Genomic DNA, 25444 nt, shown 5'->3' with positions numbered 1-25444 from the left:
TGTGTGCGAGGCCCCACCGCTGGCCGGTGTGTGTCTGTACTCCGGTTAGATTGGAACCTTTTCACCGGCAGGTTTAAGATCCTGAATATCAATCTTTACTCAATGTTCAGGACTGTGAATAATTGTAAACATTTACAGCTGAAAGAATTCCCGATTCCCCAATATTCCCAATCCAGGAAACTACCCCCTCGACAGGACACACTCTGCACGGTATTGGAGTAAATATCGAACTGTTAGTGATTTAAACTCGGGTTTCTCTCCTGTTTCTAGTTGAAATGGTGGATGTGGAAAATATTTTACATTAATTTTATCTTTACTGCCAGATTCTATTTTATGTTTATCTTCCGCTATCCAGTCTTATTAAATGTGACTTATTGTAATTAGCAGACTCTCAGTGACCTGTATCTGCTGATCCGATAAAGACTGTAAAATCCCTACTTGTTCACAAGGATCCATTTTAGATTCTCCAGTCCTGAGGGAATTACTGACCGATCCTCTTATTATTGGTCATATTTGTGTTGAATCCGCTTCTCCCTGGTTTAACTGAACTGTTTGTTTCCCTACATTACGGAGCAACAACACAATCCGTGACTGTTCTACAATTCACCCAACAGTTAGAGACAAATAAACAGTTACCTCAACACCCGGCATTTGTGCAGTACGGGTCCCAGCCGCTGGAGTCCTTCACACTGAATGGAGCAGTCTCCTAGATCGAGGCTTTTTATTGTATCACAGAGTCCAATGATGTGAAACAGGACCGCACAGTCAATCGGGGTCAATGTCAATCTATTAAATGTAAGTGTTTCCACAGATCCCACTGTTTGCCGAGCCAGTGCTTTATTCTGAGACTCAAACAGGTAGTGGAATGTGTTCAGGAGGTCCCTTTGACCAGTTTCACTCCCTGTGTCTCCAATCTGTCCTTCAATCTTCTCCTTCACCCAGTCAATCACTCGGCAGGTGGTTTGATGAAGAAATCGACCCAGAAACTCCTCCAGGGGCCGAGCTGCCTGTGGGGAGGAGAGACCAGCAACAAAACGGAGAAATATCTCAAATCGCCCATCTTCCTTGCTGTGGGCTTCTCTGAGGAGTTTCAGGATGTCCCCAGGATCTGGAGTCAGGAATTGTGCGAGTGCGGCTACAAACTCTTGGATGGTGAGGTGCGGGAATGTGTACACCACGCTCTGGACAGAATCATCTCTCTCCAAAAGTTCCATCATGAACCCAGACAGGAACTGGGAAGGTTGTAGATTGTACTTGACCAAATCTCCATTTCCAAACACAATCTTCTTCTCGGAGACTCCTGTGAAGGCCATCTCACCAAGCTTCAGTAACACATCACGGGGGCTTTCAATCTCTCGGCCATGGTTTTTCAGAATGTTGTAAATATAGTAGGAATATAGTTGGGTGATGGTCTTGGGAACTCGCTGATTCCTGTCTCTTTGTGTAAAGAAGGGGCCCAGTGACAGACCGAGGATCAAGCAGTAGGAAGGGTTGTAGCACATGGTGTACAGGATCTCGTTCTCCTCCACGTGTTTGAAAACAGCTGCTGCCACCGTCTGATCTTCAAAAAACTTGTTGAAATATTCCTTCCGTTCTTCACCAACAAATCCCAGGATTTCAACCCAGACACTGATCTCAGCCTTTTCCAATAAATGTAATGCAGTGGGGCGGCTGGTCACTAGCACTGAACATCCTGGGAGCAGCTTGTGCTGTATTAAACTGTACACAATGTCAGACACTTCACACCAGTCTTCAGGATCTGTGCACCTGTGCTGAGGTTCAGTATTTCTCAGATTGTCAGCAAAATCGATCCTGTCCTTGAATTCATCCAAACCATCGAATATAAACAGCAATCCCTTTGGGTTCTTCCAGAGCTCCCTAAGAATATTCCCAAAGTAAGGATACTGATCCAGTATCAGATTCCTCAGGTTTATTCTACAGTTAATAGCGTTCAAATCCCGGAATTTAAAACTGAAAACAAATTGAAAGTTTGGGTATATTTTCCCAGTGGCCCAGTCATGAACAATCTTTTGTATCATTGTTGTTTTTCCAATCCCCGGGACTCCGCTCACTGCTCCTGAACTCCCCCACACTTCACTCACTGCTCCTGAACTCCCAGATTCGGATTTTCTCCGTGAAAAACTGCTGTGGAACAATTGATCAGTTCGGATTTTTTCCAGCTCTCCCCGGAGATGTTCCTCTCTCCACTCTTCATGGTCACGGCCTCTTGCCAGCAGTTCATGTTCTACAAGTGTCCGATCTCGAACAGTAGAAATGACCGTTAGTTCAGCATATCGATCAACCAGCTGGAAAATCTTAACCTTCTCCTTTATTAGGATAGTGTTCACTCTCAGTGTTTCAGTTTGTTCCCGGAGTGTTTCCTTGTGTTTCTGTTGAAGATCTTTAAAGAGAACAGACAGAAAGTGGTTCTCAGTATTTGCACTGACATAAAAACAACCTCTCAATGCCATTTCACTATTCAGTAAAATAACGCAAGATTAAACTGGCAATTTCGATAGAGGTGTGTGTAGAAATTAAAACTCAGTTAGTAGCTGAGAACTGCTTCAAATCCTCACGTGATTCTAATATTTACTGGGAAATAGGGCAGAGGATATCAGTGGGATATGGACAGAGTGCGAATGGTCAAATGTACCAGTGCTTATGTATCAGACCTTGGGCAGGTTATCTGTGGCATTGTGTGAATTGGGACTGGGACAGACTGTGAATGGACGGATGTCCCACTGTTACTGTATCAGACCGTGGGCAGGTTATCTGGGGCTATGTGTGAATTGGGAGTGGGACAGACTGTGAATGGTCAAGTGTCCCACTGTTACTGTATCAGACCTTGGGCAGGTTATCTGGGGCATTGTGTGAATTGGGAGTGGGACAGACTGTGAATGGTCAAGTGTCCCCCTGTTATTGTATCAGACCTTGGGCAGGTTATCTGGGGCATTGTGTGAATTGGGAGTGGGACAGACTGTGAATGGTCAAGTGTCCCACTGTTACTGTATCAGACCTTGGGCAGGTTATCTGGGGCATTGTATGAATTGGGAGTGGGACAGACTGAATGGTCAAGTGTCCCACTGTTACTGTATCAGACCTTGGGCAAGTTATCTGGGGTATTGTGTGAATTGGGAGTGGGACAGACTGTGAATGGTCAAGTGTCCCACTGTTATTGTATCAGACCTTGGGCAGGTTATCTGGGGCATTGTGTGAATTGGGAGTGGGACAGACTGTGAATGGTCAAGTGTCCCACTGTTACTGTATCAGACCTTGGGCAGTTTATCTGGTGCATTGTGTGAATTGGGAGTGGGACAGACTGTGAATGGTCAAGTGTCCCACTGTTACTGTATCAGACCTTGGGCAGGTTATCTGGGGCATTGTGTGAATTGGGAGTGGGACAGACTGTGAATGGTCAAGTGTCCCACTGTTATTGTATCAGACCTTGGGCAGTTTATCTGGGGCATTGTGTGAATTGGGAGTGGGACAGACTGTGAATGGTCAAGTGTCCCATTGTTACTGTATCAGACCTTGGGCAGGTTATCTGGGGCATTGTGTGAATTGGGAGTGGGACAGATTGTGAATGGTCAAGTGTCCCACTGTTACTGTATCAGACCTTGGGCAGGTTATCTGGTGCATTGTGTGAATTGGGAGTGGGACAGACTGTGAATGGTCAAGTGTCCCACTGTTACTGTATCAGACCTTGGGCAGGTTATCTGGGGCATTGTGTGAATTGGGACTGGGACAGACTGTGAATGGACGGATTTCCCATTGTTAGTGTATCAGGCCGTGGGCAGCTTATCTGGGGCAGTGTGTGAATTGGGAGTGGGACAGACTGTGAATGGTCAAGTGTCCCACTGTTATTGTATCAGACCTTGGGCAGGTTATCTGGGGCATTGTGTGAATTGGGAGTGGGACAGACTGTGAATGGTCAAGTGTCCCACTGTTATTGTATCAGACCTTGGGCAGGTTATCTGGGGCATTGTGTGAATTGGGAGTGGGACAGACTGTGAATGGTCAAGTGTCCCACTGTTATTGTATCAGACCTTGGGCAGGTTATCTGGGGCATTGTGTGAATTGGGAGTGGGACAGACTGTGAATGGTCAAGTGTCCCACTGTTACTGTATCAGACCTTGGGCAGGTTATCTGGGGCATTGTGTGAATTGGGAGTGGGACAGACTGTGAATGGTCAAGTGTCCCACTGTTACTGTATCAGACCTTGGGCAGGTTATCTGGGGCACTGTGTGAATTGGGAGTGGGACAGACTGTGAATGGTCAAGTGTCCCACTGTTACTGTATCAGACCTTGGGCAGGTTATCTGGGGCATTGTGTGAATTGGGAGTGGGACAGACTGTGAATGGACGGATGTTCTACTCTTACTGTATCAGACCTTGGGCAGATTATCTGGGGCAGTGTGTGAATTGGGAGTGGGACAGACTGTGAATGGTCAAGTGTCCCACTGTTACTGTATCAGACCTTGGGCAGGTTATCTGGGGCATTGTGTGAATTGGGAGTGGGACAGACTGTGAATGGTCAAGTGTCCCACTGTTATTGTATCAGACCTTGGGCAGGTTATCTGGGGTAGTGTGTGAATTGGGAGTGGGACAGACTGTGAATGGTCAAGTGTCCCACTGTTACTGTATCAGACCTTGGGCAGGTTATCTGGGGCATTGTGTGAATTGGGAGTGGGACAGACTGTGAATGGTCAAGTGTCCCACTGTTATTGTATCAGACCTTGGGCAGGTTATCTGGGGCATTGTGTGAATTGGGAGTGGGACAGACTGTGAATGGTCAAGTGTCCCACTGTTACTGTATCAGACCTTGGGCAGGTTATCTGGGGCATTGTGTGAATTGGGAGTGAGACAGACTGTGAACGGACAGATGTTCCACTCGGCGTTCTATTTAACCATTAACTGAGCTTCCGACCCCATATCCTCCCCATCACAAAGTTTGCCTACTTCCACCTCTGCCATATCCTCAGTCTCCACCCATTCCTCAGCTCAGCTGCTGCTGTAACCCTCATCCGTACTCCTCGTTACTTCCGGACTCGACTATTCCAATGGTCTCCTGGCTGACCTCCCACCTTATACCCTCCATAAACAAGCTCATTTAACACTCTGCTGCCCATATCCGAATTCGCATTAATCCGGTTTACCCATTACCCATGGGCTAAATTGGCTCCCGGTCAGGCAACATCTGGACATAAACATTCTCATTCTTATTTTCGAATTGCTCCATGTCCTAGCCCCCTCGTTATCTCTGTAACCTCCTGCAGCCACACAATCCTCCGAGCTAACTGTGCTCCTCCAATTCACGCCCCTTGCACATACCAGGTTTACATGGTTCCATCATTGGCGAATGTGCTTCAGCTGCCAGGACGCTGAGTGCAGGAATTAGCACCCTTATCCTTTCCCTCCCTTAACAAAAGGTTCACTGAGAATGTCTCAGGGTTTGGGCAGCTTATCCAGTGTATTGTGTGCACTGAGAGAGGGACAGACTGTGAATAGACAGGAGGTAGATTGCTATTGTTTCATGAATTGTGCAGGTTATCTGGGGTATTGTGTGCACTGAGGGACAGACTGTGAATAGACAGGAGGTAGATTGCTATTGTTTCATGTATTGTGCAGGTTATCTGGGGTATTGTGTGCACTGAGAGAGGGATAGACTGTGAATAGACAGGAGGTAGACTGCTATTGTTTCATGAATTGTGCAGGTTATCTGGGGTACTGTGTGCACTGAGAGGGACAGACTGTGAATAGACAGGAGGTAGATTGCTATTGTTTCATGAATTGTGCAGCTTATCTGGGGTATTGTGTGCACTGAGAGGGAGAGACTGTGAATAGACAGGAGGTAGATTGCTATTGTTTCATGTATTGTGCAGGTTATCTGGGGTATTGTGTGCACTGAGAGAGGGACAGACTGTGAATAGACAGGAGGTAGATTGCTATTGTTTCATGAATTGTGCAGCTTATCTGGGGTATTGTGTGTACTGAGAGAGGGATAGACTGTGAATAGACAGGAGGTAGATTGCTATTGTTTCATGAATTGTGCAGGTTATCTGGGGTATTGTGTGCACTGAGAGGGACAGACTGTGAATAGACAGGAGGTAGATTGCTATTGTTTCATGTATTGTGCAGGTTATCCGATGTATTGTGTGCACTGAGAGAGGGACAGACTGTGAATAGACAGGAGGTAGATTGCTATTGTTTCATGAATTGTGCAGGTTATCAGGGGTATTGTGTGCACTGAGAGGGACAGACTGTGATTAGACAGGAGGTAGATTGTTATTGTTTCATGTATTGTGCAGGTTATCTGTGGTATTGTGTGCACTGAGAGAGGGACAGACTGTGAATAGACAGGAGGTAGATTGCTATTGTTTCATGTATTGTGCAGGTTATCTGGGGTATTGTGTGCACTGAGAGGGACAGACTGTGAATGGACAGGAGGTAGATTGCTATTGTTTCATGGATTGTGCAGGTTATCTGGGGTATTGTGTGCACTGAGAGAGGGACAGACTGTGAATAGGCAGGAGGTAGATTGCTATTGTTTCATGAATTGTGCAGGTTATCTGGGGTATTGTGTGCACTGAGAGAGGGTCAGGCTGTGAATAGACAGGAGGTAGATTGCTATTGTTTCATGTATTGTGCAGGTTATCTGGGGTATTGTGTGCACTGAGAGAGGGACAGACTGTGAATAGACAGGAGGTAGATTGCTATTGTTTCATGAATTGTGCAGGATATCTGGGGTATTGTGTGCACTGAGAGGGACAGACTGAATAGACAGGAGGTAGATTGCTATTGTTTCATGTGTTGTGCAGGTTATCTGGGGTATTGTGTGCACTGAGAGGGATAGACTGAATAGACAGGTGGTAGATTGCTATTGTTTCATGAATTGTGCAGGTTATCTGGGGTATTGTGTGCACTGAGAGAGGGACAGACTGTGAATAGACAGGGGGTAGATTGCTATTGTTTCATGTATTGTGCAGGTTATCTGGGGTATTGTGTGCACGGAGAGAGGGACAGACTGTGAATGGACAGGAGGTGGATTGCTATTGTTTCATGAATTGTGCAGGTTATCTGGGGTATTGTGTGCACTGAGAGGGACAGACTGTGATTAGACAGGAGGTAGATTGCTATTGTTTCATGTATTGTGCAGGTTATCTGGGGTATTGTGTGCACTGAGAGAGGGACAGACTGAATAGACAGGAGGCAGATTGCTATTGTTTCATGAATTGTGCAGGTTATCTGGGGTATTGTGTGCACTGAGAGAGGGACAGACTGAATAGACAGGAGGTAGATTGCGATTGTTTCATGAATTGTGCAGGTTATCTGGGGTATTGTGTGCACTGAGAGAGGGACAGACTGTGAATAGACAGGAGGTAGATTGCTGTTGTTTCATGAATTGTGCAGGTTATCTGGGGTATTGTGTGCACTGAGGGACAGACTGAGAATAGACAGGAGGTAGATTGCTATTGTTTCATGAATTGTGCAGGTTATCTGGGGTATTGTGTGCACTGAGAGAGGGACAGACTGTGAATAGACAGGAGGTAGATTGCTATTGTTTCATGAATTGTGCAGGTTATCTGGGGTATTCTGTGCACTGAGAGAGGGACAGACTGTGAACAGACAGGAGATAGATAGCTATTGTTTCATGTGTTGTGCAGGTTATCTGGGGTATTGTGTGCACTGAGAGGGACAGACTGAATAGACAGGAGGTAGATTGCTATTGTTTCATGAATTGTGCAGGTTATCTGGGGTATTGTGTGCACTGAGAGAGGGACAGACTGTGAATAGACAGGAGGTAGATTGCTATTGTTTCATGAATTGTGCAGGTTATCTGCGGTATTGTGTGCACTGAGAGGAACAGACTGAATAGACAGGAGGCAGATTGCTATTGTTTCATGTATTGTGCAGGTTATCTGGGGTATTGTGTGCACTGAGAGGGACAGACTGAATAGACAGGTGGTAGATTGCTATTGTTTCATGAATTGTGCAGGTTATCTGGGGTATTGTGTGCACTGAGAGAGGGACAGACTGTGAATAGACAGGAGGTAGATTGCTATTGTTTCATGTGTTGTGCAGGTTATCTGGGGTATTGTGTGCACTGAGAGCGGGACAGACTGTGAATAGACAGGGGGTAGATTGCTATTGTTTCATGTATTGTGCAGGTTATCTGGGGTATTGTGTGCACTGAGACAGGGACAGACTGGCAATAGACAGGAGGTAGATTGCTATTGTTTCATGAATTGTGCAGGTTATCTGGGGTATTGTGTGCACTGAGAGGGACAGACTGTGAATAGACAGGAGGTAGATTGCTATTGTTTCATGAATTGAGCAGGTTATCTGGGGTATTGTGTGCACTGAGAGAGGGATAGACTGTGAATAGACAGGAGGTAGATTGCTATTGTTTCATGAATTGTGCAGGTTATCTGTGGTATTGTGTGCACTGAGAGAGGGACAGACTGTGAATAGACAGGAGGTAGATTGCTATTGTTTCATGAATTGTGCAGGTTATCTGGGGTATTGTGTGCACTGAGAGAGGGACAGACTGTGAATAGACAGGAGGTAGATTGCTATTGTTTCATGAATTGTGCAGGTTATCTGGGGTATTGTGTGCACTGAGAAAGGGACAGACTGTGAATAGACAGGAGGTAGATTGCTATTGTTTCATGTATTGTGCAGGTTATCTGGGGTGTTGTGTGCACTGAGAGAGGGACAGACTGTGAATAGACAGGAGGTAGATTGCTATTGTTTCATGTATTGTGCAGGTTATCTGGGGTGTTGTGTGCACTGAGAGAGGGACAGACTGTGAATAGACAGGAGGTAGATTGCTATTGTTTCATGAATTGTGCAGGTTATCTAGGGTATTGTGTGCACAGAGAGGGACAGACTGTGAATAGACAGGAGGTAGATTGCTATTTCATGAATTGTGCAGGTTATCTGGGGTATTGTGTGCACTGAGAGAGGGTCAGACTGTGAATAGACAGGAGGTAGATTGCTATTTCATGAATTGTGCAGGTTATCTGGGGTATTGTGTGCACAGAGAGGGACAGACTGTGAATAGACAGGAGGTAGATTGTTATTGTTTCATGTATTGTGCAGGTTATCTGGGGTATTGTGTGCACAGAGAGGAACAGACTGTGAATAGACAGGAGGTAGATTGCTATTGTTTCATGAATTGTGCAGGTTATCTGGGGTATTGTGCACACTGAGAGAGGGACAGGCTGTGAATAGACAGGAGGTAGATTGCTATTGTTTCATGAATTGTGCAGGTTATCTGGGGTATTGTGTGCACTGAGAGAGGGACAGACTGTGAATAGGCAGGAGGTAGATTGCTATTGTTTCATGTATTGTGCAGGTTATCTGGGGTATTGTGTAGGTTATCTGGGGTATTGTGTGCACTGAGAGAGGGACAGACTGAATAGACAGGAGGTAGATTGCTATTTCATGAATTGTGCAGGTTATCTGGGGTATTGTGTGTACTGAGAGAGGGACAGACTGTGAATAGACAGGAGGTAGATTGCTATTGTTTCATGAATTGTGCAGGTTATCTGGGGTATTGTGTGCACTGAGAGGGACAGACTGTGAATAGACAGGAGGTAGATTGCTGTAGTTTCATGAATTGTGCAGGTTATCGGGGGTATTGTGTGCACTGAGGGACAGACTGTGAATAGACAGGAGGTAGATTGCTATTGTTTCATGAATTGTGCAGGTTATCTGGGGTATTGTGTGCACTGAGAGGGACAGACTGTGAATAGACAGGAGGTAGATTGTTATTGTTTCATGTATTGTGCAGGTTATCTGGGGTATTGTGTGCACTGAGAGAGGGACAGACTGTGAATAGACAGGAGGTAGATTGCTATTGTTTCATGAATTGTGCAGGTTATCTGGGGTATTGTGTGCACTGAGAGGGACAGACTGTGAATAGACAGGAGGTAGATTGCTATTGTTTCATGTATTGTGCAGGTTATCTGGGGTATTGTGTGCACTGAGAGAGGGACAGACTGTGAATAGACAGGAGGTAGATTGCTATTGTTTCATGTATTGTGCAGGTTATCTGGGGTATTGTGTGCACTGAGAGATGGACAGACTGTGAATAGACAGGAGGTAGATTGCTATTGTTTCATGTATTGTGCAGGTTATCTGGGGTATTGTGTGCACTGAGAGAGGGACAGACTGTGAATAGACAGGAGGTAGACTGCTATTGTTTCATGTATTGTGTAGGTTATCTGGGGTATTGTGTGCACTGAGAGAGGGATAGACTGTGAATAGACAGGAGGTAGATTGCTGTTGTTTCATGAATTGTGCAGGTTATCTGGGGTATTGTGTGCACTGAGAGAGGGACAGACTGTGAATAGACAGGAGGTAGATTGCTATTGTTTCATGTATTGTGCAGGTTATCTGGGGTATTGTGTGCACTGAGAGAGGGACAGACTGTGAATAGACAGGAGGTAGATAGCTATTGTTTCATGAATTGTGCAGGTTATCTGGGGTATTGTGTGCACTGAGAGAGGGACAGACTGTGAATAGACAGGAGGTAGATTGCTGTTGTTTCATGGATTGTGCAGGTTATCTGGGGTATTGTGTGCACTGAGAGAGGGACAGACTTTGAATAGACAGGAGGTAGATTGCTATTGTTTCATGTATTGTGCAGGTTATCTGGGGTATTGTGTGCACTGAGAGAGGGAGAGACCTCGAATAGACAGGAGGTAGATTGCTATTGTTTCATGAATTGTGCAGGTTATCTGGGGTATTGTGTGCACTGAAAGAGGGACAGACTGTGAATAGACAGGAGGTAGAATGCTACTGTTTCATGTATTGTGCAGGTTATCTGGGGTATTGTGTGCACTGAAAGAGGGACAGACTGTGAATAGACAGGAGGTAGATTGCTATTTCATGAATTGTGCAGGTTATCTGGGGTATTGTGTGCACTGAGAGAGGGACAGACTGTGAATAGACAGGAGGTAGATTGCTATTGTTTCATGAATTGTGCAGGTTATCTGGGGTATTGTGTGCACTGAGGGGGACAGACTGTGAATAGACAGGAGGTAGATTGCTATAGTTTCATGAATTGTGCAGGTTATCTGGGGTATTGTGTAGGTTATCTGGGGTATTGTGTGCACTGAGAGAGGGACAGACTGTGAATAGACAGGAGGTAGATTGCTATTTCATGAATTGTGCAGGTTATCTGGGGTATTGTGTGTACTGAGAGAGGGACAGACTGTGAATAGACAGGAGGTAGATTGCTATTGTTTCATGAATTGTGCAGGTTATCTGGGGTATTGTGTGCACTGAGAGAGGGACAGACTGTGAATAGAGAGGAGGTAGATTGCTATTGTTTCATGAATTGTGCAGGTTATCTGGGGTATTGTGTGCACTGAGAGGGACAGACTGTGACTAGACAGGAGGTAGATTGCTATTGTTTCATGAATTGTGCAGGTTATCTGGGGTATTGTGTGCACAGAGAGGGACAGACTGTGAATAGACAGGAGGTAGATTGCTATTGTTTCATGTATTGTGCAGGTTATCTGGGGTATTGTGTTCACTGAGAGGGAGAGACTGAATAGACAGGAGGTAGATTGCTATTTCATGAATTGTGCAGGTTATCTGGGGTATTGTGTGCACTGAGAGAGGGTCAGACTGTGAATAGACAGGAGGTAGATTGCTATTGTTTCATGTATTGTGCAGGTTATCTGGGGTATTGTGTGCACTGAGAGGGTCAGACTGTGAATAGACAGGAGGTAGATTGCTATTGTTTCATGTATTGTGCAGGTTATCTGGGGTATTGTGAAGGTTATCTGTGGTATTGTGTGCACTGAGAGGGACAGACTGTGAATAGACAGGAGGTAGATTGCTATTGTTTCATGTATTGTGCAGGTTATCTGGGGTATTGTGTGCACTGAGAAGGACAGACTGTGAATAGACAGGAGGTAGATTGCTATTGTTTCATGAATTGTGCAGGTTATTTGGGGCATTGTGTGCACTGAGAGGGACAGACTGTGAATAGACAGGAGGTAGATTGCTATTGTTTCATGTATTGTGCAGGTTATCTGCGGTATTGTGTGCACTGAGAGGGACAGACTGTGAATAGACAGGAGGTAGATTGCTGTTGTTTCATGGATTGTGCAGGTTATCTGGGGTATTGTGTGCACTGAGAGAGGGACAGACTGTGAATAGACAGGAGGTAGATTGCTATTGTTTCATGAATTGTGCAGGTTATCTGGGGTATTGTGTGCACTGAGAGGGACAGACTGAATAGACAGGAGGTAGATTGCTATTGTTTCATGTATTGTGCATGTTATCTGGGGTATTGTGTGCACTGAGAGAGGGACAGACTGTGAATAGACAGGAGGTAGATTGCTATTGTTTCATGAATTGTGCAGGTCATCTGGGGTATTGTGTACACTGAGAGAGGGACAGACTGTGAATAGACAGGAGGTAGATTGCTATTGTTTCATGTATTGTGCAGGTTATCTGGGGTATTGTGTGCACTGAAAGAGGGACAGACTGTGAATAGACAGGAGGTAGATTGCTATTGTTTCATGTATTGTGCAGGTTATCTGGGGTATTGTGTGCACTGAGAGGGACAGACTGTGAATAGGCAGGAGGTAGATTGCTGTTGTTTCATGAATTGTGCAGGTTATCTGGGGTATTGTGTGCACTGAGAGGGACAGACTGTGAATAGACAGGAGGTAGATTGCTATTGTTTCATGAATTGTGCAGGTTATCTGGGGTACTGTGTGCACTGAGAGGGACAGACTGTGAATAGACAGGAGGTAGATTGCTATTGTTTCATGTATTGTGCAGGTTATCTGGGGTATTGTGTGCACTGAGGGACAGACTGTGAATAGACAGGAGGTAGATTGCTATTGTTTCATGAATTGTGCAGGTTATCTGGGGTATTGTGTGCACTGAGAGGGACAGACTGTGAATAGACAGGAGGTAGATTGCTATTGTTTCATGTATTGTGCAGGTTATCTGGGGTATTGTGTGCACTGAGAGAGGGACAGACTGTGAATAGACAGGAGGTAGATTGCTATTGTTTCATGTATTGTGCAGGTTATCTGGGGTATAGTGTGCACTGAGAGGGACAGACTGTGAATAGACAGGAGGTAGATTGCTATTGTTTCATGAATTGTGCAGGTTATCTGGGGTATTGTGTGCACTGAGAGGGACAGACTGTGAATAGACAGGAGGTAGATTGCTATTGTTTCATGAATTGTGCAGGTTATCTGGGGTATTGTGTGCACTGAGAGAGGGACAGACTGTGAATAGACAGGAGGTAGATTGCTTTTGTTTCATGAATTGTGCAGGTTATCCGGTGTATTGTGTGCACGGAGAAAGATGGTTGAAGGTATTCTGAGGTTAGGCTGTAAGAAGGGTTACTGGGTTTGATGAGTTTTGTTTGATCAGGAGATTTCGGTATTGAAATGTTTTAATGGATTTCACAAAATTAATGCAGAGATCAGGCTCACAATTAGCAAAATAATTACTAATGGAGTGAATTGAAAGTAAGAGGGTAACTCAGGGTATTTTTGTCGCCCGTAACATAATTTATTGGGTGGACCAGTTACCAAGGAAACACAGTGATGGGGCCTTGTTAGGCGGGGTAGAGACAATTGAACGAGTTTGTGTCAATACACGGAGAGGGGTAAGTGGGTCATCTCTCTAACAGGGACAGGCTTATCTTGGGTCAAATACACATTTTCTGCACCTAATCATTCTCCTGTTATAAGGGGCCGGATTTTCCAACCCCCATGGGTGCGTACTAGGTGTGTATGCACCCATTTGCGTCTCGCAAGTGTCAGTTTCAGGCAATGGAAGCGCATGTGCTGAAAACCGGCACTGGCGATCTGTCAAGGTCCGCCAGCCCAGGAAAATTGCCTCTGCGGGTGGAGAGATGCGCTTTTTGCACAACTTCCGCCCGCTGAAAGGCCATGGAATTCCTACGCCTGGTTAAAGCAGGCGAAAGGCCGGATTTTATCTGCTTAAGAATGTTGAAAAATAGAAATATTACATTTGACAACGCCATAGCATACAAGGCTACGGACCAAGTGCTGGGAAATGGGATTAGAATAGACAGGGCTTGAAGGCCGGTGCGGACACGATGGGCCGAAGGGCTTCTTTCTGTGCTGTATAACTCTATGACTCAATTCTGTGTGTACAGACCTGTCAAAAGTATGAAGGGGGATCCCATTCTTTGATTGGTTCACCGAGCCTACATGATCCCAATGGCGCGCGAACTGCATCTGCCCCTGGGATACGTGGGCTTCTCCCAGCACAGATCCGGAGAGACCCCGGCGCGGACCCGGACAGGCCCCGGCGCGGACACGGAGCAGCCCGGCGCAGACCGGAGAGGGCGCGGACCCGGAGATGCCCGGCGTGGACCCGGAGATTCTCGGCGTAGACCCAGAGAGGGCGCGGACCCGGAGATGCCCGGCGCGGACCAGGAGTGGGCCCGGCGCAGAACCGGAGAGGCCCCAGCGCAGACCCGGCACGGACCCGGAGAGGCCCAGCCTCGGGATTTATGGAACCAGCAGGTAGGTTCAAAGATTTGTTCCGATCGGAGGCATCAGGATCCTGCCAGGTGTGTATGGGGATTCACAGTGTATCAGGATTCTGTCAGGTGTGTATGGGGTTTCACAGTGTATCAGGACCCTGCCAGGTGTGTATGGGGTTTCACAGTGTATCAGGATTCTGTCAGGTGTGTATGGGGTTTCACAGTGTATCAGGATCCTGCCAGGTGTGTATGAGGTTTCACAGTGTATCAGGATCCTGCCAGGTGTGTATGGGGTTTCACAGTGTATCAGGATCCTGCCAGGTGTGTATGGGGTTTCACAGTGTATCAGGATTCTGCCAGGTGTGTATGGGGTTTCACAGTGTATCAGGATCCTGCCAGGTGTGTATGAGGTTTCACAGTGTGTATGAGGTTTCACAGTGTATCAGGATCCTGCCAGGTGTGTATGGGGTTTCACAGTGTATCAGGATCCTGCCAGGTGTGTATGAGGTTTCACAGTGTATCAGGATTCTGTCAGGTGTGTATGGGGTTTCACAGTGTATCAGGATTCTGTCAGGTGTGTGCAATTTTTCATCGCCTTGTGAGGAAGGATGTTCTTGCCATGCAGGGAGTTCAGCGAAGATTCACCAGGCTGATACCTGGGATGGCAGGAATGACGTATGAGGAGAGATTGGGTCGATTGGGCTTGTACTCGCTGGAGTTTAGAAGAATGATAGGGGATCTCATTGAAACTTATAAAATACTGGCAGGACTGGACAGACTCGATGCAGGGAGGATGTTCCCGATGGTCGGAGAATCCAGAACCAGGGGTCACAGTCTAAGGATAAGGGGTAAGCCCTTCAGGACAGAAATGAGGAGGAATTTATTCACCCAGAGAGTGGTGAACCTGTGGAATTCTCTACCACAGAAGGCAGTAGAGGCCAATTCATTAAATATATTCAAGAAGGAGTTGGATATATTTCTTAAGGCTAAAGGGATCAAGGGGTATGGGGAGAAAGCAGGGACCGGGTACTGAATTCGGATGATCAGCCATGATCGGATTGAATGGCAGAGCAGGCTCGAGGGGCCTAATGGCCGACTCCTGCTTCTATATTCGAAGTTTCTATGCCAGGTGTGTATGGGGTTTCAGTGTATCAGGATCCTGCCAGGTGTGTATGGGGTTTCACAGTGTATCAGGATCCTGCCAGGTGTGTATGGGGTTTCCCAGTGTATCAGGATCCTGCCAGGTGTGTATGGGGTTTCACAGTGTATCAGGATCCTGCCAGGTGTGTATGGGGTTTCCCAGTGTATCGGGATCCTGCCAGGTGTGTATGGGGTTTCACAGTGTATCGGGACCCTGCCAGGTGTGTATGGGGTTTCACAGTGTATCAGGATCCTGCCAGGTGTGTATGGGGTTTCACAGTGTATCAGGATCCTGCCAGGTGTGTATGGGGTTTCACAGTGTATCAGGATCCTGCCAGGTGTGTATGGGGTTTCCCAGTGTATCAGGATCCTGCCAGGTGTGTATGGGGTTTCACAGTGTATCAGGATCCTGCCAGGTGTGTATGGGGTTTCACAGTGTATCGGGATCCTGCCAGGTGTGTATGGGGTTTCGCAGTGTATCGGGATCCTGCCAGGTGTGTATGTGGTTTCGCAGTGTATCGGGATCCTGCCAGGTGTGTATGGGGTTTCGCAGTGTATCAGGATCCTGCCAGGTGTGTATGGGGTTTCGCAGTGTATCAGGATCCTGCCAGGTGTGTATGGGGTTTCACAGTGTATCAGGATCCTGCCAGGTGTGTATGGGGTTTCACAGTGTATCAGGATCCTGCCAGGTGTGTATGGGGTTTCACAGTGTATCAGGATCCTGCCAGGTGTGTATGGGGTTTCACAGTGTATCAGGATCCTGCCAGGTGTGTATGGGGTTTCGCAGTGTATCAGGATCCTGCCAGGTGTGTATGGGGTTTCACAGTGTATCAGGATCCTGCCAGGTGTGTATGGGGTTTCACAGTGTATCAGGATCCTGCCAGGTGTGTCTGGGGTTTCAGTGTATCAGGATCCTGCCAGGTGTGTCTGGGGTTTCACAGTGTATCAGGATCCTGCCAGGTGTGTCTGGGGTTTCACAGTGTATCAGGATCCTGCCAGGTGTGTATGGGGTTTCACAGTGTATCAGGATCCTGCCAGGTGTGTATGGGGTTTCACAGTGTATCAGGATCCTGCCAGGTGTGTCTGGGGTTTCACAGTGTATCAGGATCCTGCCAGGTGTGTATGGGGTTTCACAGTGTATCAGGATCCTGCCAGGTGTGTATGGGGTTTCACAGTGTATCAGGATCCTGCCAGGTGTGTATGGGGTTTCACAGTGTATCAGGATCCTGCCAGGTGTGTATGGGGTTTCACAGTGTATCAGGATCCTGCCAGGTGTGTATGAATATATAAGTGTTAGCGAGCTGCAGCTGGATTACGTGATTATTTATATTTACCGGATTATGTCAGACATTGTACGAATTGTAACTTGAATCAACACAGAATAGTTGAGGATTGAATAATCCAAATGACATTCAATCCTGTTTCCTCAGCCTTTGAACTTCTGATTTCCAGATTCTGACAACCTCTAAACAAACGGCTACAGTCAAACATTCTGAGCTTCAGAAATTCAATAAAAGTTTTGAACTCCCCATTTCATCACTTACCTTTCAGGTTACTGGGTATTTCGGATAAACCTTCTGCGATGTTCATGTAATCAAATGGATCGGAACCTGTTTAAAACAATGAACTTTCATCAATTCAGATCTGAGATATTATAGTAAAATCTGCAGTGTTTGAATCTGTCATTGAATTCAGTGGGTGATTTTACCGTACCAAGTTCCTCTATTTCTTTCAGTAGTTTGTTCAGCTTTGGTAACCTGTGGCGCATTTTCACAAAGGATTCCCACATCACCCTTCGGGCCCCAGAGCCTTTCTCCATCACCAGAGTTAGGAGAAGTTTGGAACTGTCCGCCCGGTTTCCCTTCTCCGCGAGCTCAGTGACTTTCTGTAAAGAATAGTAATGAATATATTGAGGAGCGGAGTGAAAGACAAACACTGAGAATGAGAAGGAAAGGATCTACTCAGTGATGGGATCTCCCAGTTGTTGAGCACAGAAAGCAGTCACTGGGACGGGTACTGATCCATTCTGAACATGGGCTGAATATTCTGTGAACATCTTGATTCACTCAAACGAGAAATAAATGAGATAAAAGGAAAATAGAAATCAGGAATATTGTTCTCGGAGAGTGAGGAATCACCGAGAATCTGCAATAGGTTTAATGGGATTAGTGTTCTCTGTGCTTCAGTGTCCAACATGACATCAGGTTCCTGATTGACAATATGATGCACTCGTTTCTCACACTTACTTCCTGCTGTCACACTGTGATTTACTGAGAACTAAACCAGCAGCGAATCGGAACTCGAGTGGCAGGGAAGGGACGATTCTGAACTGAGGGAAGCTGCTAGAAAACTACCTGAGGAATTACATCGACTAATCGAAACAACCACTGTTGATTTATCGGTCACATAAAATCGACCAAAAAAAATGAAAAATTGTCCCTCGGTGATAGACATGTTTGACAACCATTATTTTGCTCGCCCGCTGCCAGTATGAAACAGAAGTAACCCAGGCATACTTGCAGCATGTAATCAGGACCTTTATCATCAACAACTTTCATTTATATAGCGGCTTTAATGTAGAAGAATGTCCCAAGGCCCTTCACAGAGACGGAACCAGACAATGGACCTGAGACAAAGCAGGATATACTATTAGAGATGACCAAAGTCTGGAGGAAAGGTCAATGTTGAGAAGAGAGAGGTGGCGAGGCAGAGGGGTTCAGAGAGTGAATTACAGAGTGTGGAGCCTCAGACAACTGAACACTTGGCCACCAGTGGTGTTGTAAAGGAAGGGGTGCACAAGAGGTCAGAGTCAGAACAGGGCACAGGCAGCAGAGTTTGGAGTAGCTGAAGTTTATGGAGGGACAGAGGGGTTCAGAGAGTGAATTACAGAGTGTGGAGCCTCAGACAACTGAACGCTTGGCCACCAGTGGTGTTGTAAAGGAAGGGGTGCACAAGAGGCCAGAGTCAGAACAGGACACAGGCAGCAGAGTTTGGAGTAGCTGAAGTTTATGGAGGGACAGAGGGGTTCAGAGAGTGAATTACAGAGTGTGGAGCCTCAGACAACTGAACACTTGGCCACCAGTGGTGTTGTAAAGGAAGGGGTGCACAAGAGGGCAGAGTCAGAACAGGGCACAGGCAGCAGAGTTTGGAGCAGCTGAAGTTTATGGAGGGGCAGGGTGGGAGGCCGGCCAGGGGAGCATTGGAATAGTCGAGTCTGGAGTTGACAAAGGCGTGGGAGAGGGTTCAGCAGCAGATGGAACGAGGTGGGGCTGAAGACAGACAATATTAGAGACAGAGTAGGTGGTCTTTGAAAAGGAAAGTATATGGGGTGGGGAGTTCAGATTGAGGTTGGATGAAGAGATTTTGGACAGTTTGCTTCAGCCTTAGGGGTCTGGTGGGAGGATGAAATGAAGTGGTGAGGAGGCGGAGTTTGTAGAATACGATGGCTTCAGTTTTCACACTGTTTAATTGGATAAAAGTTCAAAGTCAAGAAACGGCACAATCTAATAAAAATACTGAATCTAAAACGTGGAAGTGTGGCAGAACCACTGAATGACTCTGGCTAACTGTATATAATTCCCTTTAACGATGTTCTAACACCAGCCTAAACCTGTACCATTGTGTTAGGCATTACTGTGTTTGGTATATAGAGTTTGCATGTACGGGGCGTGGCCCCTTTAAGAGCGCGGGAAAACGCGATGACGTCACATCGCAAACCACGTGACTGCCCAGGCAGTCCTCGTGGCATCTCCGTTGAGTAAAGACCTGTTTAATTGTTCTCTGGTGTCGATCTCAGTTATTCGTAGGATTTTGTCAATTCCTACATTGGTGACCCCGTTTTTGTGAACGTTTTCACAGAAGAAGAGCACAGCATGGAGGCAAACGCCATTTCACTAAAGTTACCGCAGTTCTGGGAGCAGCAAGCGCCCTCGTGGTTTATTCAGGTCGCGGCCCAGTTCGCCCTGAGGAACATCGATGCGGGTCAGACCAAGTATCTTTACGTGGTCTCTGCACTCGACAGCTCTACCGCCTCTCGGATCGTCAGCCTCCTCGAAAACCCCCCAACGGAGCGCAAGTATGAAACCCTCAAAGCGCGGTTACTGCAGGTTTTCGGGCTCACAAAATCGGAGCGTGCCCATCGATTACTCGCTATGCCCGGGCTCGGGGACTCCAAGCCTTCAGAGTTGATGAGCCAAATGCTCACACTCCTGGGCTCAGAACGGGAATGTTTCCTATTCTGCGAGATTTTCCTCAGCCAACTGCCTGAACAGGTACAAGCTGCCCTGGCCAGATCTGAAACTGAAGACTGCGCAACACTCGCGGCGGAGGCTGACAAAATTTTCGCTGTAACTCGGCAGTACTGCGCCGCCACGAGGCACCCATCCCCCGCAGACACCGCCCCAGCTCGTCAGCCTGCTGGGCTGTTTCTACCACGCGCAGTTCGGTGCAAAGGCAAAGCGTTGCCGCCCTCCTTGCAGTTTCCCCCCCCAAAAATACCAGCATCAACTGACACTGCGAACACCGAGGAACGGGTCTAACGGGCACCCCGCGGCCGCGATCGGCAATGCGGGAAAATTGCTGTTCATCACCGATACTCTCTCCGGTCATCATTTTCTGTGCGACACCGGAGCGCAGTGCAGCATTTTACCCGCATCCGCCCTCAATGTGCAGATGGGGAATCACGGCCCCGCCCTTGAAGCGGCCAATGGCGGAACAATTCGGACCTTCGGCAGACGGCGAGTGGAGTTGTGCCTCGGGGTGCAACGTTTTCACTGGGAGTTTGTTACGGCCAAAGTTTCCCAGTCCTCCTCGGCGCGGATTTCCTGTGCGCCAACAGCCTCCTGGTCGATGTTAGGAACCGGCGGCTGATCAACGCAGCAACTTTTAATTCTCTTCCGTGTTACCGCAGTAACACTACGTCACGCACCGTCTCCTGTGCGTTCCCGACTCCTGATGAGTTCGCTCGCCTGCTCGGCGAATTCCCCGACCTGACAAGACCCACGTTCTCCTCCACCGCACATGGTGTGGAACACCACATCACCACCAATGGCCCCCTGGTCTACGCGTGAGCCTGGCGCCTGGAACCTGGCAGTCGCAAAGGCGGAGTGCGCAACCATGGAACGTTAGGGATTATTCGCCGGTCGGATAGTCCCTGGTCTTCACCCCTCCATATCGTCCTGAAGCCTGGCGGCGGATGGCGGCGACTATCGACGCCACCACTCCTGATCGGTACCCGATTCCCCATATCCAGGATTTCTCTGCCCATTTGGCAGGGAACACCGTGTTCTCAAAAGTCGACCGCGTCCGGGGCTACCACCAGGTCCCAGTTCATCCAGAAGATGTCCAGAAGACCGCAGTCATCACCCCATTGGGCCTCTTCGAGTTTCTACGAATGCCGTTTGGGTTAAAGAACGCCGCCCAGGCTTTCCAACGCCTGATGGACTCCATGCTGCGGGACCTCAAGTTCCTCTTCGTCTTCCTAGATGACATTCTAATTGCCAGTCCTACTAAGGAAGAACATACCTGTCACCTACGCACCCTTTTTCGACACCTCAGCCAACACGGCCTGATTATCAACCCGGCCAAGTGTCAGTTTGGCCTGCACCAAATTGACTTACTGGGGCATCGCATCACCTCAGAGGGAGCGGTTCCTTTACCTTCGAAGGTAGAGTCGGTGACATCCTTTCCATGCCCGCAGAATATAAAGGCCCTGCAGGAATTCCTAGGCATAGTAAACTTTTACCACCGTTTTGTGCCTAAGGCGGCACTACTCATGCAGCCCCTGTACGAGGCCCTCAAGGGCAAGACTGGCAAGAACCCGGTCGACTGGACGGATGACATGGCCTGAGTGTTCGCCGACACCAAAAGCGCCTTAGCCAGCGCAACTATGCTGGCGCACCCGCTGTCAGGAGCCACCATCGCCCTCACCACCGACGCGTCGGACTACGCAGTCGGTGCTGTACAACAGCAGTGGGTGAACGGGACGTGGCAGCCTTTGGCATTCTTCAGCCGTCAACTACGGCAGAACGAGAGAGCATACAGCACGTTCGACCGGGAGTTGCTCGCCCTTTTTCTGGCCATCCGCCATTTTTGGTTCCTACTGGAAGGACATCCTTACACCGCCTTTGTGGACCATAAGCCGCTGACCTTTGCAATGTCCAAGACCGCCGAACCGTGGTCAGCCCGACAGCAGCGTCAACTGACCTACATATCCGAATTCACCACGGATATACAGCATGTGGCCGGTAAGGACAACCTGGTGGCAGACTGCCTCTCCCGCGCGATCGTCAATACGGTTCATTTGGGCATCGACTACACCCTCATGGCAGCGGACCAAGCCTCAGACCCGGAAGTCCAAGCTTACAGAACGGCCATCACTAGCCTCCAGTTGGCTGACGTCAACTTCCATTCGGCAGGTACCACACTGTTGTGTGACGTCTCCATACAGGATCCTCGCCCTGTCATGCCGGACGTCTGCCGCCGCAAAGTGTTCGACGCCATACATGGGTTGTCACACCCTGGAATGAAGGCCTTGCAGAAACTGATGTCCGCAAAATTTGTATGGCATGGCATACATAAGGATGTCCGTGACTGGGCCAACACCTGCGTGGTCTGCCAAAAGGCCAAGGTACAGCGCCACATCAAAGCTCCGTTGGCCACCTTCACAGTTCCGGAGCGACATTTCGACCATGTCAACATGGACCTGGTAGGACCACTCACACCCTCCCATGGTTTTTCACACATCCTGACCATGGTTGACCGCACCACCAGATGGCCAGAGGCAGTCCCCCTGTCATCCACTACTTCGGCGGACGTGGCCAGGGCGTTCATTTCCTCATGGATCGCCCGTTTCGGAGTGCCCGCAGATATTTCATCGGACAGGGGGCCACAGTTTTCCTCCGAACTCTGGAAAGCAGTGGCCCAAGGCCTCGGTGTCAAATTACACCGCCCCACAGCCTATCACCCACAGGCGAACGGCCTCTGCGAACGCTTCCACCGCTCAATGAAAGCCGCCCTGAGGGCCAGCCTCCAGGACGCTGGATGGGTAGACAAGCTACCGTGGGTCCTGCTGGGCCTTCGCACGGCCCCCAAAGACCTTCACTCTTCATCAGCAGAACTCGTGTACGGTCAGCCGCTGCGAGTCCCAGGGGACTTCCTACCAACATCGACGGAGCCCTGGTCCGCGTCTGCCCAGCTTGCTAGTCACCAAGAGGTGGTCAGATGTTTCACACCGGTGCCCACTTTGCACCACGGGCTGCAGGAGTCACACGTTCCCACGGAGCTTCACAAGGCGGGGTACGTTTTTATTCGCCATGACGCACATAGGGATCCGCTCAAGGCCCCATATACCGGTCCTTTCCGCGTGTTGGAAGCAGAGGACAAAACCTTCACGGTAGATGTCGGTGGTAAACCGGACCACATTTCGGTCGACCGCTTAAAGCCAGCACATTTGGACCTTGACCGCCCCGTCGAGACAGCACAACCGCCGAGACGGGGTCGGCCACCCATCGTGGTTACGGCAGACCAAGTGCGACCGCCCGCCAGGCCGCCAGCCGCCCTGCAGACTCTGCCTCGAGAGTACAGGAGTCGTTCTGACAGGCTCGTCAGACCCCCTCACCGTTTGACTTTGTCCGTTAAAGCGAATTCTGGGCGGGGCGCATGTGGCAGAACCACTGAATGACTCTGGCTAACTGTATATAATTCCCTTTAACGATGTGCTAACACCAGCCTAAACCTGTCCCATTGTGTTAGGCATTACTGTGTTTTGTATATAAAGTTTGCATGTACAGGGCGTGGCCCCTTTAAGAGCACAGGAAAATGCGGGCAAACGCGATGACATCACATACGACGTGACTGCCCAGGCAATCCTCACGGCATCTCCGTTGAGTAAAGACCTGTTTAATTGTTCTCCTGTGTCGTTCTCAGTTATTCGTAGGAATTCGTCAATTCCTACAGAAGAAAATTAAAATATGCAACTATTAATATTTCATCCGTCAGTCATTCTCTAACCAGAGTGGAGTGGAAATTCATCCACTAAATTTAAATTGACATTTGCAGACTGAATGAGCTCAACTTCTTGATGTTCCTCTGGGGAGTAACGCTCCAGCCCCAGAGCACAGGAGGAGGTCATTTACCCAGCAGTGTAAACTCCATTCAGGACAGTCCATTTATAGGGAGGACATTTTAACAAATGGGAAACGGTCTTGCGGATTCACTGGGATGTTATCAGAAATGAGGAGTTACGTGTTATTTTTTTAGAATTCGTTCATGGGATGTGGGCGTCGTTGGCAAAGTTGTAGTGTATGTACCCGTCTACCTTTAAGAGAACTATTGAATGTAACCGTTCACCTTTAAGAGAACTACTTTAGGTGTGGCACTATTTGTTTGGCTTCTGTATACTGTAATACCAATAGTGACCACACCAGTATATAAGTGTTGTAGCAGGATTTCTGGGGCAGATTCGCCCGGACCTTCGAATAGTAAAGACCTGTTTGTTTGTTACTCCTGAAGTCTGTGTATTTATTAACTGCACAACCCACAGACTTTACAGTGGCGACGAGTCCGATCGTACCCTGCGGCAAGATTACCAAAAGCAACGAAGAGCGTCGAAGAGAGACAACCGCCCTCGTCGTGCTACCAAAAGAAAACACGAGGCTGCAACAACAGAAAGCAGGAAGACTAACAACAAAAGCTGTATCAGCAACAGGCACTGACTACCCTTCTGCCACGGTGCGGAGTGAGCCGACCAGCAAGAAACAAGGTGGCCGAAGAGACAGAGTAGGGGAAGGTGTAGAAGCATCCGGAGGATAAGGGCAGAGCACTCGACCTCGGTCGAGGGGGAGCTGTGCTGGCCAAAAGTCGGGTCCAACGGCGTCGGGTGACAGCCGGACCGCGATCGGCGGGAACAATCCGGGCAGCGACCGCAGCCACGAAGCGCTGAGCCTGCGAGTAGGCGCGGGAAGAGAAACCCAGCCGCAGCCGGGGAGGGAAACACCGGTCTGCGAGAGGGCTGGGGAGGCGAACGGGAACCGTGTGGGTGAGAGCCGGGTGCGGAGAGAGAGACTGCGAGGAGCCGGTCCAGCGGCTGAGCTATTCTCCACCAACGGGGTACTCAGAGCCGGCAAAACTGAACGTGCAGGAGTGGGTGAGAGACACAGCCGAAAACGGGGTGAGAGACTGCGCGAGAGCCAGTCCAGCGGCTGAACTGTCCTCCGCTAACGGGGTGTACCCAGCGCTGGTAGAGCCGTGCGGGCGGGAGGAAAAGACATAGCCGAGTAAGGGGAGCTGTGCGGTAGCCAGCCAGCGGCTGAACCTGTCCGCTGTGGGGGAAGCGTACCCCTTCCACCGGGAAGAAACGCGGGAAGCCGCCATTAGGCGGAGAAGACGCCAGAAGCGGGAAACCGCCATTGAAGTGGGCGGGGCGAGAAAGGAAGAGCGGGAAACCGCCATTTTCGCGGGAAAACCGCCATCTTGATTGACATACCGCCATTGAAGTGGGCGGGGAGAGAAGGAAAGAGCGGGAAACCGCCGATTTCGCGGGAAAACCGCCATCTTAGAAACAAATAAATAAATAAGAAATACTGGTGCTGCTCCCAAGGGAAGAAAGATGCCTAAGCGAGGGAATATTAACGACTTTAATTCTGAAATAGAAGACTGGGCCACGTACGTGGAACGCATAGAGATCTATTGCGAAGCCAACAAAATAGAGGAAGACGACAAGGCGATAACATTGCTAAACTCGATGGGGGCAAAAACATACGGGCTCTTGAAGCATCTAATAGCACCAAATAAACCAGCGGATCAG

General features: G+C 48.4%; 1 protein-coding gene across 5 annotated transcripts in view; it reads right to left on the bottom strand.

Moving 5' to 3' along the window:
• The window catches only part of LOC147082087 (NACHT, LRR and PYD domains-containing protein 3-like), a 113120-nt gene that overhangs the window by 14832 nt on the left and 72844 nt on the right, over nucleotides 1–25444 (bottom strand). For all 5 annotated transcript variants that reach the window (XM_085980459.1, XM_085980458.1, XM_085980456.1 and 2 more), the window contains exons 5-7: nucleotides 17353–17524; nucleotides 17184–17249; nucleotides 637–2401 (exon numbers count right to left, since the gene is read on the bottom strand). In XM_085980459.1, the coding sequence (XP_085836585.1) occupies nucleotides 637–2401; nucleotides 17184–17249; nucleotides 17353–17524 (2003 nt within the window). The remainder of the gene's footprint in view (nucleotides 1–636; nucleotides 2402–17183; nucleotides 17250–17352; nucleotides 17525–25444) is intronic.

The sequence above is a fragment of the Somniosus microcephalus genome, unplaced genomic scaffold (assembly GCF_052327205.1).
Source record: "Somniosus microcephalus isolate GS21.2 unplaced genomic scaffold, FLI_Smic_1.0 scaffold183, whole genome shotgun sequence".
Classification (NCBI taxonomy): domain Eukaryota; kingdom Metazoa; phylum Chordata; class Chondrichthyes; order Squaliformes; family Somniosidae; genus Somniosus; species Somniosus microcephalus.
Note: the sequence above shows the minus strand (reverse complement) of the source record. Positions and strands in the feature narration are given on the sequence as shown.